At 43.1% G+C, this 18,373-nt stretch overlaps 1 protein-coding gene across 1 annotated transcript; it reads left to right on the forward strand.

Annotated features, from left to right (window-relative positions):
• The first annotated feature begins 2,266 nt into the window (after window positions 1-2,266).
• LOC115638875 (keratin, type I cytoskeletal 19-like) lies at window positions 2,267-11,082 on the forward strand. The gene is made up of 8 exons (XM_030540897.1): window positions 2,267-2,842; window positions 5,242-5,324; window positions 7,091-7,247; window positions 7,525-7,686; window positions 7,815-7,940; window positions 8,101-8,321; window positions 9,176-9,204; window positions 10,766-11,082. Coding segments are annotated over exons 1-7 (1,188 nt in total). The 5' UTR covers window positions 2,267-2,404; the 3' UTR covers window positions 9,177-9,204; window positions 10,766-11,082.
• Window positions 11,083-18,373: the final 7,291 nt, after the last annotated feature.

Genomic DNA, 18,373 nt, shown 5'->3' on the forward strand with positions numbered 1-18,373 from the left:
TGGTCTTTATTAAATGAATTGGTGGTCTCAGTGCAGTTCCTAGGGGGCATAACAAATACTATTAGAATTGGCTCTAATTGCACGGTAGTATCTTAGTGCTTCCTTAAGACCCAGAAGAGAGGCCAAGCATTGAGTAAATGTGAAGCATGGAAACTCTGCTCTCCCCGATGAGTTACTTTCGTAGCAGGGTTGAAAGAGCAATGTGAGGAAAGCTTGCACTGCCATTGCCTGTGCATAGAACTTTTTGGAAGAAAAAATAAACTTGTTGGTCCAGGTGACCTGCAATTTCTACTTTGCAACTTGAGTATTTACACTCTCTCTATGTAAATTTGGCCTGAAGTTTTCAGTCAGAGGAGCTATTTGAACAAGTTGCATGTAACACTGCTGGGCACTTTTAAACACCTGCTGCATTTCACTGTGTACGTGCGGATTATCCACAGGCACTGAGTTGGAGTTGGTATCTTGTTTGGGTTAGCTCTCATTTTCTTATTTTTGTATTGTTCGATTGTACTCAAGGAGCAGAGGCATCGTCTTTCTTAGTTGCCAGGGGGTGCTCGATCCCTGATCCACCCCAGTCCTACCCTCACTCCATCCCTTCCCTACCTCTTCTTGCCCCTGCTCCACCACAGGCCCTGCTCCCATTCCACTCCTTCCCCTAAGTCCCTGCCCCTTCCTCACCCCCCACCCCGCCTCTTCCCACCCTTTCCCCTGCCTCTTCCTGCCCATGCTCCCCCTCGCCCAGCGCCTCCTACGTGCTCCTGAACAGCTGATCCACAGTGGGCGGGAGGCGCTGGAAGGGAGGAAGAGGAGCTGATCGGTGAGGCCCAAGGCCCTGGGGGAAGGGGGAGGCCCTGATCCGCAGGGCTGCTGGTGGGTGCTGAGGAGTGTGGTCCATAGTGGAAGTATTTCCAGATGGTGCAATGCTCCTCTGTTCTTGGAAGGGCTGCTCCCATCCTGCACTGGTACTAACAGGATTGTTCTACAGCAATGCAAAACGCTGGTGGGCTGCTTTGCTCCTGCCACTCTGTAAGTAACATTTCTTGACGGGCTGAGGGGAAACAACTAAAGAAAGAGAAGCAAACAAAGGACAAAGATAGGCCCAGCTGTAAGGGTTCTTGTAGATAAGTCAGAAGCACCAACAGCAAGTCTTTTCTGGCCAATTCATCTTGGAAAATAAAGGATTTTTACACATTTTAGAAATATTGTTTTCATTAATGTCAAAGACTACAGGAGTAAGGGATACTGCTCCACCTGCTCCTATTCCCCTGCTTTCAGTGGCAGTCATTCCCTTTGCTAAGTGAAAGGACGAGTTTATAATCATGCACCTGTCACTCTGCTGCTCAACCCCGAAATGCTGTGAGAGTGACGGTTAAAGGACTAGCTGAAAAACACTAGGAAAAACCTCCTAACTGTCAGGGTGATTAAGCACTGGGATAAATCGCCTAGGGAGGTGGTGGAATCTCCATCATTGGAGATTTTTAAGAGCAGGTTAGACAAACACCTGGCAGGGATGGTCTGGATAATACTCAGTCCTGCCACGAGTGCAGGGGACTGGACTAGAGACCTCTCAAGGCCCCTTCCAGACTTACAATTCTATGATTCTATGAATTAGGGTTAGGGGGAAAAAATCAAACCATGGCTCACTGAAAGAGACTGTCATATTATGAAAAGAAACAAATATTTTCATGTAAGCCCTTTCTACCATCAAAAACTTTGTCCTGTGGTACTCCTAGAAGGAACTGAGAGCAAAGAACCAGCGTTTGAGAAATTTTCCTTTGAACGAAGAATTTTATAGGAGAAGTAATGAAAAAGTTGGGTAAGTGTGGGAATTTTTTTTTCCAAAGCTCTCTTCTCACAGTGCTGTTTGTCATCTGGGCTCCGTCTATACAAGGCTCTATTAACAGCCTAGCAGCCACTAACAGCATTACTATGTATTATAATCCTTCTTCTGAAATTACCTAAGGACAGTTTTCACAATAGAGGCACTGAACAGTGCAGAAGGGGAGTGTGCTAAAGGGTCTTTTGTTTCAGTATAAGTAAACTAGCATTCTAGAGTCACAAATATTTCTTTGAGCAGAGAGCCACATACTGTGAATCACACCTTTTGTCTGAAGAGGAAGAGAAGGGAGAAAAAAAAGAAATCTGGTATGTCTGAAACTACTTGGCAAAGAAACACAGCCCACTTCATATCGACTGACCAATAAGAAGAATTTCAGTGTTGGCAAAAGGCTTACAGCTGGTGAATTCCACAGGGTTTACATATCATGTTCTATGGACAACTCCCATTGTCACAGGCATAAAGGCATAAAAGACACCAGGTCAGAGAAAGAATCTTTCACTCCTGCTTCAAGAGCACAAACTGTGTGAACTGTGCTTAGAGTTGGATCCTTGCTATCTACTCACCATGTCCACTTACAGCTTGAAGCAAATAACTTCTTCTGGGTTAGGTAATATTAGTGGTTCCTCACTTGGTCAGGCTGTAGGTTCCTTCAGGGCTCCAAGTATCCATGGAGGATCTGGTGGCAGGGGTATTTCTGTCTCTACGGCTCGGTTTGTCTCTTCTGGGGTAGGAGGTGGCCTTGGTGGTGGATATGGTGGTGGTTTGTACGGTGGCTTTGGTGGCGGCTTTGGTGGTGGTGATGGCCTCCTTTCTGGAAATGAAAAGACAACTATGCAGAACCTGAATGACCGCCTGGCGACCTACCTGGAAAAAGTACGTACTCTGGAAGAGACAAATTCTGATCTAGAAGTAAAAATCCGAGACTGGTACCAGAAACAAGGACCAGGACCAGCCCGTGACTATAGCCTATATTACAAGACTATTGACGATCTTCGAGACAAGGTAGGTGTTAAAGTTTATTAAAAAGCATCTAAGGATAGACCCAAATATTTGTTAAAACAGCATATATATCATGTGACTATTATTAGCAGATGAAAGAAAAACATTATTATCTGTAAATAATGATAAATGTTTTACTATGTAGTTTCCAGTAACAATGAAAGACAAATTCAGCCTCAATTACATTTCTGAAATTTAGTAAGAAATTAAAAGAAAAGCCTCAATAGAAAATCAGCCAAAAGGAATGGTGGATTATGGGAGAACAGAAGGGTGATGTGAGTACGTAATGAATCAGAAGGGATGGACAATGACAATGCCCAGTATGAAATGTATCTGCTATTAAAATTGTTAACTAATAAAATGTGCACAAGTGACACCTTTAATAGTCAATGGTGAAATGATTTGAGGGCTCCACTAACTCCCACAAATCCACAAATACATTTGCTCAATGCCCCTGAAAACACTAGTAAAGTCCTTACGTTTTTCTCAATTAATTCTGCACAATTATTGTACCAAATTTAGCCTTGGTGTAAGTGAACGTAATTCCTACTGAAGTTAACGAGGTCGTATCAATTTGTTTTTGGAATGAATTTGGCATACCAAAAAAAAAAAGTCATCCTTCAATTTAAATCTTGTCGAACTACTGTAGGTATCTGTCTATCTCTGCAGTCACTGGCCAATCATACACTTTTGTTGAAGACTCTGGACAGCCAGTATGTGCACTGCTTTAACAGTTATCAGAAAAGATAACTATCTCTGAGTTGATATTTACGGTTAAAATAAGAACTGACCAAATACAGGGGTTTGCAAATGTGAACTGGAGCACTTCAGAATTTTAACACATGAAACCGAGATTTTTTTAACCCTTTTTATTTCACCTCCTGAGCTTGAACTTTGAAGAAGTGTTCAAATATGTTACTTAATGAAAAAAGAAAAACCCGACATTAACTAAATTAAGTGCATACAATACAAGATTTATTCTGCCTCAGCAAATCCATTAATGCACAACGACAGTTTGTTTAAGTGTGGTACACGCCTTAGAAGACATACACGATTGCTGATTGAACTATGTACACACTCAGTCTCATAAGAAAACCTAAAGTTTATTTTTCAGAGCTTAGTGTGGAGTTCATGACCCCACCCACATAGTTTCCTTTCCCTTGGGCTTACCTCACTCACACTGTACTGATCTGGGAAGTGAACCTCCGAAAAAGAAGAGCTGGAATTAGATTCTCTCATTTGAAATCTCCTGGGCTCTTGCTCTTTATTCCCCACTCATGAGAGTCAACAGCTTCTGCTGCTTTCCAGGTGACCTATTGATTTCTGATAGTCATAGAATGTAAGGCCACAAGAGACTACCAGATCAACTAGTATGATCTTCCATAAACCACAGGCCACCACCACCACCCAAAATCCACACACTAAACTCAACCATCGAAATTAGAGCAAAGTATTACAGCCCACAAAAGAACAGACTATTATGTGCCACAGGCACAGAACTGGAGATGCCAAAGCCCAAGGCCCTGCAATGGAAGGGAAATGATAAAGTGACATATATCCAGATAATTCTGGCAAGTGACTTGCGTCCACACACCGCAGAGAAAGGTGAAACCCTGCCAAGGTCCCCACCAATCTGACCTGGGGGAAAATTCCTTCCCAACTCCACATAAGGTGGCCCAAAAAAGTACATTTGTCAGGTAAGGTACACAGGGAAAAAGTTTTAAGTAAACAGAACTCTCTCTTCATGGTGTGTTACAGGACTCACTCAGCATTCTGGAGCCGGGGAACCTGCTGTATGATTAGGCTAGGAGATACAATACATTCAAATTCTATAGAAATGTGATATAGAATTTTCATATATTATTATTATTATGATATTGTGTTCCATTATAGAGTTATATACAAAGGCATAATTTGTTTTTATTTATATAAAAGTAATATGAACCCTCAAATCTTAGGTCAGGCTAACACAGATAAAAGCCTCCTGAGCAGAATTTCTGGCTGGGAAGACTCAGCAGACTTCCTTTGCTCAGCACCTCTGTCTCCTTGTGGCTCTTTAATCTGGGGGTAGGGTTAACTCTGACCATGTCAGTGGAATTCAGTGAGCCTGCCCAGAGGAGGAGCCATTTCTTGATCTACATGCTACATCTCAGAAACTGATGGGTAGATCCATAATGGCAGATCACACAAAGAAAGGGGCAAATCTATTCCTGGTGTAGCTTCACAGTCTTGAGTGGAGTTACATCAGAGATTAATTTTGTCCAGTATGTTAACCGAAGACCCTACTGCCCTTGATCAAAGAGAGACAGGCCTACTTTGGAGTGGAATGGAGGCATGAATGGAGGCATATGGTCATTTCAGCCTAGACCGTGACTCACGCTGTGCCACTTGGCTTTTTCCAGATTCTTGCTGCCACCATTGACAACTCCAAGATTGTTCTGCAGATTGATAATGCCAGGCTGGCTGCTGATGACTTCAAAACCAAGTGAGTAAATTCCTCTAAGGCAAGGAGATACATACTGAAAGTCGGGTTGCCAGGCGTCCAGTTTTGGACTGGAACGCCCAGTTAAAAAGGGACCCTGGTGGCTCCAGTCAGCACCACAACTGGGTCATTAAAAGTCCAGTCAGTGGTGCATTGGGGGCCCAGGGCTAAAGCAGACTCCCTGCCAGCCATAGCTCCCCATGTCTCCCGGAAGCAGCCACCAGGTCCCTGCAGCCCCATGGCTCATGGATGGCCAGGAAGGCACCGAGCACTGCACTCACCCTGAGGGCTGGCTCCGCAGTTCCCATTGGCCAGGAACCATAACCAATGGGAGCTGCGGGGGTGGCGCCTGTGGGCATGAGGGCAGCGAGCAGAGTCTCCCTGGCCACCCATGCATCTAGAGGCTGCAGGGACCTGGCAGCTGATTCCTGGGAGCTGTGGTAAGTGCCACCAGGAGCCTGCACCTCAACCCCCCTGCCCCAGCCCGGAGTCCCCTCCAACACCCAAACTCCCTCCTGGAGCCTGCACCCCCCCGAACACCCTGCCCCAGCCCCCTCCTGCACCCCAAACCCTTCATCCCCTGCCCTAGCCCAGAGCCCTCTTCCACACCCTGAACCCCTAATTTCTGGCCCCACTCAGAGCCTGCACCCCCAGCCCAGAGCCTACCTCCCTGCACCCCAACCCCTGCCCAGAGCCCTTTCCCAAACCCCAAATCCCTGGCCCCACCCAGAGCCCAGACCCCCAGCTGGAGCTGTCACCTCCCTCCTGCACCCCAACCCCCTGCCCCAGCCCAGAAAAAGTGAGTGAGGGTGGGGGAGAGCGAGTGATGGAGGGGAAGGGGGATGGAGCGAGTGGGGGTGGGGCCTCAGAGAAGGAGCGGGGCAGGGGTTTTTGGTGGTGTGTGATTAGAAAGTTGGCAACCTTAACTGAAAGGCAGGCAGATATTCATGTTATTATTATTTGGAAAAGCAAAAGGATTGTCACTAAAGCCCATGCATTAAAACTAGACAATAAAAATATGGTCTAAAAATGGATATCGCCAATATATAATATGGGTTTCACAATGTACCTGGCTCAATCAACCAACCTTAATGGGTTGGGTGGGCCTCCTCCTATATGTTAGCAAACACCAGTCTATAAAATCATGACACAATTCAACAAAGTTAATAATAGCTACAATAATGAGGATGCTGAAAATGACTCTGCAGAGCCATCTAAGGAGCTTTATAAGGATTAGAAACACTGTAGTATAGCATCCTACAAGGTACCTGTATAGAGTGTAGAGGGGAGATCACACAACACCTTCTGGCACAATGTCTTGCTCTATTAAAGTAATACACCGCTACCTTGATATAACGCAACACGATATAACACGAATTCGGATATAAAGTGGCAAAACTGCGCTCTGGGGGGTTGCAGGGCTGCGCACTCCGGCGGATCAAAGCAAGTTCAATATAACATGGTTTCACCTATAAAGCGGTAAGAGTTTTTGGCTCCCTAGGACAGTGTTATATTGAGGTAGAGGTGTATCATTAAATTCCATACATTAAATTAGAGCAGTGCTGTACATGTCACGTAAGTTATACTGCTCATATAAACCTATGTGCAAAGATTTGGGATAGATTCATTATTACAAATATAGGGCTTTGTTATATGATGAAGAAAACTTAAGTCAAAGTCAAACACAAATGGTAATAAATACTATTTGCCCCTTGTTCTAGATTTTAATAACTCTTGGTGTTGTTCTGTTTTTGTCTGCTTTTTTGAAGGTATGAAACAGAGCAGGCGCTGCGCATGAGTGTTGAGGCTGACATCAGTGGCCTGCGAAGAGTCCTGGATGAGCTGACCCTGGCCAGAACTGACCTGGAGATGCAGATAGAAAGTCTGAAGGAGGAGCTGGCTTACCTAAAGAAGAACCATGAGGAGGTAAAGAACCCAAAGTATATATTTGAAAATAGCAGTAGGAAAAAGATGACTGATATGTAGGAGGGAATCTGAAATTTCTCAGTTATGTTGGGCTTTCTAATAGAATATAAAAAGCTTCTTTATAGATTGGGTAAATAAAACCTCCCACCTGCAAATATTTGAGAATGGTCAATCAGAGGTTAGCCCTTGAGGAGAGTGGCTGAATTCAAGAGAGATTAGTAGTGTCTTTCAGTAATGCTTGTGCCTTCTTGTGTCTTTCTCTGCAATGTTACTATAGGAAATGAAAGCCCTGGGTGGGCAAACAGGTGGCCAAGTCAGTGTTGAGGTTGACTCTGCTCCAGGTATTGATCTGACCAAGGTCCTGGCTGACATGAGAGACCAGTATGAAGTCATGGCTGAGAAGAACAGGAAGGATGCTGAAACTTGGTTCAATAGCAAGGTAAAAAAAAATAAAACAATACAAGACAGAAGAAAAAAATTTCAAACCTCTTGTAAGAAAAGGGCTCCTACAGCCTTTCATGATCTTCAGAAAACTGCTCCAGTTTTCAAATGTTTTCCCTGCTTCAGATTGAAGAGCTGAACCAAGAAGTAGCCATCAATACGGAACAGCTGCAGACCAGCAAGACTGAAATCACAGATCTGAGACGCACCCTCCAAAGCCTGGAGATAGAGCTTCAGTCCCAGCTTAGCATGGTATGTGGCAATTTCTCCCAAGGTTTGCAATTTATAAATCCCTGCTAGGAGAGATATAGTGATAAGTGACCTCTAATCAAAGGTGTTTCCTTTCTAAAGACCAATCCTGTATTTGGTGACAGCCTTTGAATTTTTTTTCTTCCAACTTCTCTATTCTCAGAAAGCTGCCTTGGAAGGCACCTTGGCAGACACTGAGAATCGCTATGGTGCCCAGCTGGCACAGATCCAGCACCTGATTGGAAACATTGAGGCACAGCTGACCGACCTTCGAGCTGATATGGAGCGGCAGAATAGTGACTACAAGATACTCATGGACATCAAAACCCGTCTGGAGCAGGAGATTGCCACTTACCGCCAGCTGCTGGAAGGCCATGACTCCTAGTACGTAACTATACTCACTGCAAAAGACATTTGAGGGTTATTACACTATCATGATACATCTGTGGTAACTCTGCACCACAGTATGTTCAGTTTAAAATACACTCGCAGACTCTAAAATGTCCAGTGGACAACATTTCCAGGATACATGACAAATCTGCAAATGTCAATGATCCTACCAATGTTGTGCAGATGGGAATTATTAGTTTGCATTATATATATATCTACATTAATTATTTATTATTTTTATTAATTAATTATTTCTAGTTAATTTATTATTTGTTTCCAGTAATGCCTTCACCATAGTTACACAATGTCTTAATAACACAATGTTGTTAGTGTTGTTTTATAAATTAAATAGATTATCTCCAAATATTCACAGCTGGTTCTTTTCTTTTAGGCATCATGGTGGAAGGGAATCTTAAGGAGGGATTTGAATGCAGACCCAGTTATCTAGCTAATTTCAAACAGCAGTATAACTTTACCCCAGATATGATGCCATAGCCTTCTCTCAGTTCATGTGTGGCACCAAAGGGAAAACATTCCTCATATTCTGGAACATGAAAAACCATTTGGGGTTGGACAGATTCTTAAATTTCTCGTATTTAATTTATTCCTTAGTTCCAGAATCCTCTTTGCCACTTCTGTCCTTTTCTGACATATTTTCTATGGTTTCCTCTTCCCTGAGCTAAGGAGCAGAAGAGTCAGTACAGGAGCCAGCAAGGAGATAAACTCTCTTTCCTGATGCTGAAAAGGGTGCCTGATAGAGAGATTTGACTTTTTCATATCTGCCTCTCATCCAACACTTGATATCTGTGATTGTTCTTTGCTATAATTATTTTCTCTTTGTGCCACAGGATGTTTTGGACCCTTTATGGAACTGCTGGTAAGGATTATTTCTCTTTATGGGAACCTTTAAAAGGCAGAGTATTTTTTATTTTATAAAAAGAAGACTCTATTGATGAGTGGTATCCATCTTGGTGCCTATGTCACAGGTCCAGTCTTCAACTGGAGCGCCTGGTCAAAAAGGGACTTTGGCGGCTCCAGTCAGTACTGCTGACTGGGCTGTTAAAGGTGTAGTGGGGCTAAGGCAGGCTCCCTGCCTGCCCTGGCTCCGCATGGCTCCCAGAATCATCCGCCACTGTCCCTGCGGCTCCTAGGCGCAGGAGCAGCCAAGGAAGCTCTGCATGCTGCCCCTGCCCCTAGAGCCGGCTCCGCAGCTTCCACTGGCCTGGAACCGTGGCCAATGGGAGCTGCAGGGGCAGCGCCTGCAGGCAAGGGCTGCGCGTGAAGCCTCCCTGGCCACCCCTGTACATAGGGGCCACAGGCACCTGCTGGCCGCTTCAGGGAGCCGCCTGAGGTAAGTGCTGCCTGGAGCATGAACCCCCTCCCACACCCCAACCTCCCGCCCCAGCCTTGAGTCCCCTCCTACATCCAAATTCCCTCCTAAAGCCTTCACCCGACACCCTCTCTAGGGTTGCCAACTTTCTAATTGCACAAAACCGAACAACCTTGCCCTGCCCCCTGCCATGCCCCTTCCCCACCCTCATCCCCAGCCCCACCCCAGTGCCCGCACCTCCAGGTGGAGCCCCACACTCCAACCCACTCCCTAGCCTGAATCTCCCTCCTGCACCCTGAACCCCTCATTTCTGGCCCCACTCTGGAGCCCGCACCCCTAGTCAGAGCCCTCAACCCCCTGCACTCCAACCCCCACACCCCAGTCTGGAGCCCCTCCTATACCCCAAATCCCTCATTCCCAGCCCCACCCCAGAGCCTGCAACCCCAGCTAGAGCTCTCACCCCCTCCTGCACCCTAACCCCCTGCCCCAGCCTGGTGAAAATGAGCAAGTAAGTGAAGGTGGGGGGAGAGTGAGTGACGGAGGGACGGGCATTGGAGTGAGTTGAGAGCAGGACGGAACAGGGGTGGGGTCTCAGGGAAGGGGCAGGGCAGGGGGAAGGGAAAGGGAAATCAGAACGTTGGCAACCCTACATTACTCCCTGTGACTGATAGAATTCAAACAATGAATGCCATTCAGTCTAGTTAGAAATTTTTAACAGATTACAGCTCCTTGCTAGGGATCTTTATATAGTCACAGCAAGATACTAAAGGTGTATGTGGGGGGGAAGTATCTAAGCACAATAAATGCCTGTATACACAGCGAAGCACATAGTTATTCCTATGGGTGAGGACTATGAAGAAATTCAAGACTGACCCGTTCAGAATTATTATGCACACATTTAAGGAGAATTTGCTGTGAATGTTCTTGGGTCCACAGTATCTTGCAAAATACTATGGAAGTGACACATGCTTCAAATTCAATGATATTACAAAGAAAAGTTCTGAGAGGGAGGATTGAGAGTGGAGGTTGGAGCTAAACTTTTCTCTCCACCTGCTGAAGCTGTTTTCACCTGTGTAATCATTGTTCTTTACCTCCTTATTTATTGCAGGCTCTCAAAGCAGCAGCAAAAGAGACAAGGTGGCTGATGGAAAGAACTACTGAAGAGATTCGGACTATCTTACTCTCGAAGAATAAAAACACTAGACAAGCAGGAACCAAAGGGTGCCATTACAGACAGACAGTAGTGCTTTGAGATATTCACTTCTAAGAAATTCTAGACCACACAGTGGTCAAGGTAGAATAGGGCCATTTATTAGTGATACATTTATGAACTGGGTTAGCTGTTCTTACATTTCCAGTTCTCTTTTACTACTATCTTTGCTGTTTCTACTGTCTAATAAAATCATCTGATTTATGCAAGCTTTACTTCTGTCTGCGTATTGTGATATACTGAATAGATATTATTATGAATAGCAATGGCTGTGGCCAACTGAAAAGGACTATTAAAGTACTCTTGGTAAAAACATGGTGAGTGGGAACCGGTGTTCATGGGTGGAGAATAAAGTATGTCAAAAGTATGTCAATGGAGTGAGATCAAATAGAAACATATAGGATCCCTCAAGATGGAAAGTTATGTAAAATCTTTTCATGCACTGTATGTTCAAACACATTTATTCTCAAACTAAAAATAAACCTCTACTCCATACCCCGTTAAGTGGCAAATGCATATCCAATCCGCATCCAATAGCAACAAACCTTCAGTCTCTGAATACTGACAACAACATAACTGTGCCATTGTAAAAGGCCTGATCCTATCCTACAACATACTGAGCATCTTCTGCAAGATATGAGCACCCTCAACTTCCATTGAGTTCAACAGGAATTAAGCAGACTCAGCACACTAGAGACAGTGCTAATATCTTGCAGTATCAGGCCCAAAGTCATTTAGAGTGAATGGTAGTAGTCTCCAATGCCTGACTGCAAAGCTTTCCGGCTTCCCAGACAGGAGCACAAAACTGGTTCATCATTTGCCATACTGCATGCTTGCTGAGTTGGCACTGATACTTACTTGGTTGTTCTACAACAGAGGTGGGCAACCCTTCAGAAGTGCTGTGCCGAGTCTTCATTTATTCACTCTGAATTAAGGTTTCGCATGCCAGTAATACATTTAACATTTTTAGAAGGTCTTTTTCTATAAGTCTATAATATATAACTTAATTATTGTTGTATGTCAAGTAAATAAGGTTTTTAAAATGTTTAAGAAGCTTCATTTAAAATTAAATAAAAATGCAGAGCTCCCCAGAGCGGTGGCCAGGTCCCGGGTAGTGTGAGTGCCACTGAAAATCAGCTCGCGTGCCACCTTCATGCCACAGGTCACCTCTGTGTCTGCCAAGGTGCCTTCAGGCCTCTGGTTTCTAGTGCAATGTAATTGCTAGATAAATAACAAGAACAATAATAATAATTTTATTAAAAACCTTATGATGAGTTGACCAATGTCAGCCAAAACCTATTAACTCAACCTCACACATAGCCCTAAATAAAAAAACACCCATCTTACCCATTCAGACAAAATCTCAAGCAAACACACAGATTTAGATGTGCCCTTAAAATGCATACATTTGCAGTTTGTTAGAGCAAAGTAGGAAGTGAATTCAATAGTTGAGGCATCTCTGTTTAAAACATTCTGCTACCAGCATTGATGTTTACCTCTAATAAGGACTCTGAATAAAACCACAGAGGCAGATCTCAACATTGCAGTAGGATATGGGGAGAAAGGAAAGCTCTTGGGTCCCAAAGTATGCAGGGATTTAAAGGTTATTATCAGCACTTTGAATTGTGTTGGGAAGTGACCAGGAAGCCAGTTCAACCTCTGCAGTGTTGATGTAACATATCCCCTCTAATTAGCACTGATAAGTAAACCAACCAAAGCATTTTGCATCAATGTTAGTTTCAGAATGGTGTTCAAGTGTAGTATGGCAGTAATTCTAATCTGCAGGTGGCAAAGGCATGGAGCACTGTGACAACTTCCACCTTAGAGAGAACATTCTCTGTGCCAAGCACGGACGAGAAAAGGCACATCTGGCTAATACAGTACCTGGGATTGTAAGAGCATCTGAGTATCCAGAAGTATCCCAAGACCATGAATCTCATCCACAAAGTGTGAGCAAACCCTTTTAATCATGGGGGCAAACACCATACTGATTCATTAATTTGGTAGTGACTCATGGGAATTGCCAACATCATTTCCTGCAGCACCCTGGGTATTCCTTGGAGATTTCTTCCCAAGTACTGACACAGCCTGTCCCTGCTTAATTTATTGGAATCTGACAAGATCACATTAGAAAGTTGTCTGAATGAAAAGTAACCACAGGGGGGGAAATAATGAAAACACCTCTTGACCCCACCACAGAATCCTACCCATGCAGATCAGGACTGAGGTGCATTGACAAAGGCAGGGGGGTGAGGGGGAGACTAAGACAGGAACAGAAGTTGCACTGAGGTGCCTTGGCAGAGCTGGAGGTGAGCACAGAATCAGAAGAGCTGGGAGTATTGCAATCATGAATAAAAGCATTAGCTTTGGTAGAGATGAAGCTTGTTCTAAAACAGTATACCTTTATATTTCACATCTGCCTGTGGGAGCAGACTGTAACACATCAAACACAAAGAGGCTTCTGTATCTCGCATTCAAAGTTGCTGACTCACTTTCTAACAAATGTTTCATATCAAATTGCAAATCCCTTGTCTCCTAAACTCAGTGGTTACATCTGGAATCATTCCAGAACAGCAAAGATCTCCAGTTCTGTCTTTACTCTCCAAAGGCTACACATAGGAGCCCATTCCATGCAGGTTTGTAATTTTTGTCAGAGTTCTCTTTATTCCAAGTGTCTGAACAGAAAGGGTGTCCCAACAGAGTACTGACATTAGTTAGCTTACAGCAAGTTACATGCTTACACAGTAAGTCAGGTTCTTTGGCATTGCAATAGTTAAAACAATATGTGAAAAATGCTTAACCTTCAAAGTGCTTTGCATTATGTGGACTCATGAGGCTGAGTATTTCTAGCATGCATCGTTTGTGTAATTAAATGCTACAGGGTAGAAAGTAAGATGTATGGGGACACTTTCCTGCATGGACATCCTACAGCCAACATTTTCAAATTTCAGTATCTAAAGTTAGGTACTAAATGGCATTTAATCATGAAAAGGAATGTCCTGATTTTTAGAGGTGCTAAATATTCACAAATTTTATTGAAGCCCAACCTGCAGATGCTCAGCAGCCCTGAAAATCAGGCCACCTTTATTTAGGCACCAAAATATGGATTTTAGTGCCTAATTTTAAGCACCAAAATTTGAAAATATTGGCACATACAGGGCCGGCGCTTCCATTTAGGTGACCTAGGTGGTTGCTTAGGGCACCAGGATTTGGGGGAGTGGCATTTTGCCATCCTCGGCAGCAATTCGGTGGCGGGGGGTTCTTCCGCGCTCCGGGTCTTCAGTGGCAATTCTGCGGTGGGTCCTTCACTCGCTCCGGGACCCGCCGCTGAAGTGCCCCGAAGACGGGAGCGCAGAAGGACCCCTCCTCCGCAGAATTGCTGCTGACCGGGAGCGTGGAAGGACCCCTGCCTAGGGCGCCAAAAACCCTGGCGCTGCTCCTGGGCACATACTCTTACTGTACTGGAAGGTTTCAGGTGAAATATTCAATGTAAAATCATTCAGATAGTGTCATCTTAAATCTGAAGTTTGGCTCTCAGTTCATTCAGAAATAGACAGCCTCCCCTTCAAGGGTATGTGATGAATCGTTATGGTTTGACCACACAAAGGCTGGGTAAGTCAGAGTGACAAACAAGCCTCTTTCTGAATGGAACTCTTTGTCTGCACGAGCTGACAGGCTACTCTTTTTTAGAAATCCATTAACAAAACTATGACAATAACAGAGTTTGCAAAGTGCAGACATGCCAGAGTACGTCTGCCAACAAAGCTCTGCCAAGACAGGACAAATGAAGTAGTTTATACACAGCTTAGTTTGGAATTCCTCATTTGCAGAGGCACAGTACTGAGTGTAAAGGTCAAGTCATGAGGTATAAAATCGTAGGGAAAGGTTAGTATGAAGTGTGCAAAGACCACAAGTGGCAAGCTCAATACAGCTCCTACCATCTCAGTGGCTCTGCTGTGACTCCCTAAGTAGAGTCATTTCCACTTCACACCCAGCTGCAGAAAAGTGCTGGAGGAACAAGACAGTGAACTAAATTTCAGCTGGTATAAAACGGCATCGCTCCACTGACCTCAAAGAAAGGTTTATTTGAACATAGGAGGGTGGTGAAACAGGGAGAAGTCAATGTTTGGGGAAATGTAAAGAATTGTTTCAGTGGTTCATACAACAAGAGTAACAAACGGAAATAGTCTCTAGAAAAAGAAACCCACATTTGTTAATATCAGGATTCACACCTAGATCTAGAGCTGAGCTAATATGGGGGGGGCGAATTCAGTGAATATTTATTCAAATTCAAAAATGAACTTTGATTAGCCAAAGTAACTTTTGATTTTTCAAGTTTTACTAATCTGAATACTCAAGAAAAGCAACATCTTAGCTCAATTTGACAAAAGCCAATTAATTTCACACTGTCTATTTGACTGTAAAATAATATATTGGCTAGTTAGAGAAGTAATCCAAACAAGAGCCAGTAATAATATTATGAGGCTTATGAAAGTAACCAACAGAATGTGAATTGTGAAGTATAGATACACACAAATTGTTTATCAGCAATCTGCACTCATTGTGGACAATTTGATCATTTTTCTTTCATAAGAAGAAGAAACACTCAGACTAGGACTCACTGAAATGAACTATATTGTGAAAGCCTCGGTAAGAAACAGCAGTTGGTTCGTGCTGTAAAGACTTGATCCAGAACTGAACTTCTCCCAAATTCACAGGTTTTTGGCACCTTTGGTAAGAAAATATTACAAACAATATAGAGAAAAATATTATAAACTATTGGAACAAAGCTGGCCTTGTCATTTAAAATGAAAGACAAATCAAGAAGAAGAAGATGGAAAGATGGAAAGGGCTGAGATCTGCAACTGCTGTGCCCTTTTGGGATTGCAGGATCTTGATCACGTGAAATATGCCCTGAAAATTCAGGCTCAATGTTCCAGAAGGAGGAATAAAAACATCTGACTCTCTGTCAGGCTGCTCTTCTGAGTTATGTTATAGGAGAATAAATTAAGTTGTTTTGCCACCAGATTGCTTTCATTTTTTCGGCTGCATCTGCTACCTACTGTTCATGAGATCCTGTCCAATAACAATCTAGTGTGTGCACGGAGTCAAATAAAATCAGTAAAGCATATTTCACTCTTAAGCTTCCAAAGGGGTTATTATGAACAGTAAGTGCAAAAAAGATTTAAAATTATGAAAAATCTGTCCAGTATCCCTTTAAAATCTATGATATTTTCCACAAAGGCTTCTGTTGAAACCCAGGATTTTAGTGAAACAGAATTTGACCTTGCTTATTAGAGGATCAGTAGGAGTTAAACTCAGCCTAGTAGCGTGTAAGTTTCAGCATGCTTACATTATAGGGGTTTATGGAACATTCTTCACTGTTAGAAGAGTTTGTTGAAACTTGTTCTTTAAGACACTAAAGACTTGGTGATATATAGGTTTGGCAAGCTACTAAAAACTATCAATCAAGCCCATGGCAAGGCTAAGCCTCCATGGCTTAATTCCAAGGTCAGTTTGAAACGTTTGGAAATACACTGCCTCTCCGCTAGAGTAGGAAAGGTGAGAAAACAGACTGTGAGAGGGCAGTAGCATAAGCAGATGGTTAAGGTGTGGATCAAAGAGGGGCAGTTGATATAGCTCTTGGTTCCCAGTACATGTCTTTCTGGTGATACCTTGATACTGAGGACAGTTAATCTGAAACCTCCCATCTCATTGTCCACCGTATTTATCTTTATCCAATTCGGCAACTGTGATAGATAGAAACCTCTTTTATTGATGTTGCCAGCAAACATGTAACATTTGTTGTTCTTCTTTAAATGTTTGATTTAAATGTACATTTGGTGCTTATGAAGTGAAGGCCAGGAAAAATTTCTCCCTGTCAATACACATCAGGTCCTACAGTACAACCTCTGCTTCCAGTACTTGGCTCCATATACATCACTGCCAATGCCAGTAAGTCCTGCCTGGCAGTATTTCCAGCTCCCTAAACCTACAATTCTGACTTGTAATATGTCCTACTACTCCTCATGCTAACCCCCAGTTGCCAATAAAAAACACTGCTTTCATCTGAAAAACAATCTGCTTGGAAACTGTCATTCAAGCGCCACAAAAGGGATGCAGGGGCAGGGGGGAAAGGGGTTTTAAGAGCAATGCTACTTTGTTTCCATTCTCTCTCTCTCAACACACACACACACACACACACACACACACACACACACACACACACACACACACACACACACACTCACACTCACTCTAGCAGGATAGAACAAATAATAATTGCATCATAAATCTCACAAGTTCAGTCTCATCCTGTCCACAGAGGAACTAAAGATGTTTCTTAACAGCATCCAGTTCATGTTGCACAATTACACTAACAGATGATTGATCTGTGTTGTGGAATTTCATCAGAGAATTGTTAGGACTGAAAGGGACACATAGTTTACTCCTCTGCTTTTAATGCAGGACTAATATCTTAAGATAATTTCTGATAGGTACTCCTTAGGCTGTGATTTTTAAGATATCAATTTGATATTGATTGCACCTTCATTTTCAGAAATGTGTTCAGTTTCCAAGTGGATATCACCATTAAAACGTTAACTTCTATCTGACTGAAACTTTTTGTTTAATGTTCTATCCAGTATGTTTACCCTTCACAACAATTAGCAGCGGGAAGCTCTGCCACCTCTTCTTTGCAGCAGCCTTTTAATTACTTTTCACTCATCTCGTATCATTCCCGTTCTTTTGTTTTCTCTTGACTGTTACCTCCCAATAATTATTCAGTTATTTTAATAACTATGAATACTGTCTCCTGGTCATTGATCACTGTTCATTTGAGATTCACACATCAGCAGGATTATGAATTTATGTCTTAAATGTTGAGGTTCCAAACCCTTAAGGATGATTCTGAGCAAAGAATAGAAATAAAAAAGTAGCTGATTCCAAAGTCTTGATGGAAACAAACCATGATTGATTTATTTTGTTAAAAGGGGTGGGAGGACAAGCAGCAGCAATAGATAAGCTGCTAAAGATGCATTTTAAATGATTGTGGAATTTCATATAAAACAAACTTCACTTTTGTGGAAGACTTTTTCTTAAAGTGACTACAGTTGTTTTCGTTAATGCATAAATTGGGTGTGGTCAAACTCACTTGGTTTTTCTTTTCTTGAATGTAAAAAAAAGTAAAACATAATCCAAGTGTCAGAACTGTAGCCTCAAGAAAAAACAAACATGCATTCATCCTGAATCATACCTTTTGTTTAACTGAAGAAAGAAAGTCCCACTCCTCGGGATGTACAGCCAGCTGTGTTAGTAAGCACAGGTTATTATAACCTGGCATCATCCTTAAGGGTGGAGATCTTTTGGGAGAGGGTTGGAGAGTGGGTTTGTCACATAACACCCACCGTGGTTGGTATAAATGGAGCACCACTACAGTGGAAAGACTTACTCTCTTCTCTTAGGCCAAGCTGAGTAACTGACACCAGATCCTTCAGTGCTGCTGCC

Source organism: Gopherus evgoodei, chromosome 23 (assembly GCF_007399415.2).
Source record: "Gopherus evgoodei ecotype Sinaloan lineage chromosome 23, rGopEvg1_v1.p, whole genome shotgun sequence".
NCBI lineage: Eukaryota > Metazoa > Chordata > Testudines > Testudinidae > Gopherus > Gopherus evgoodei.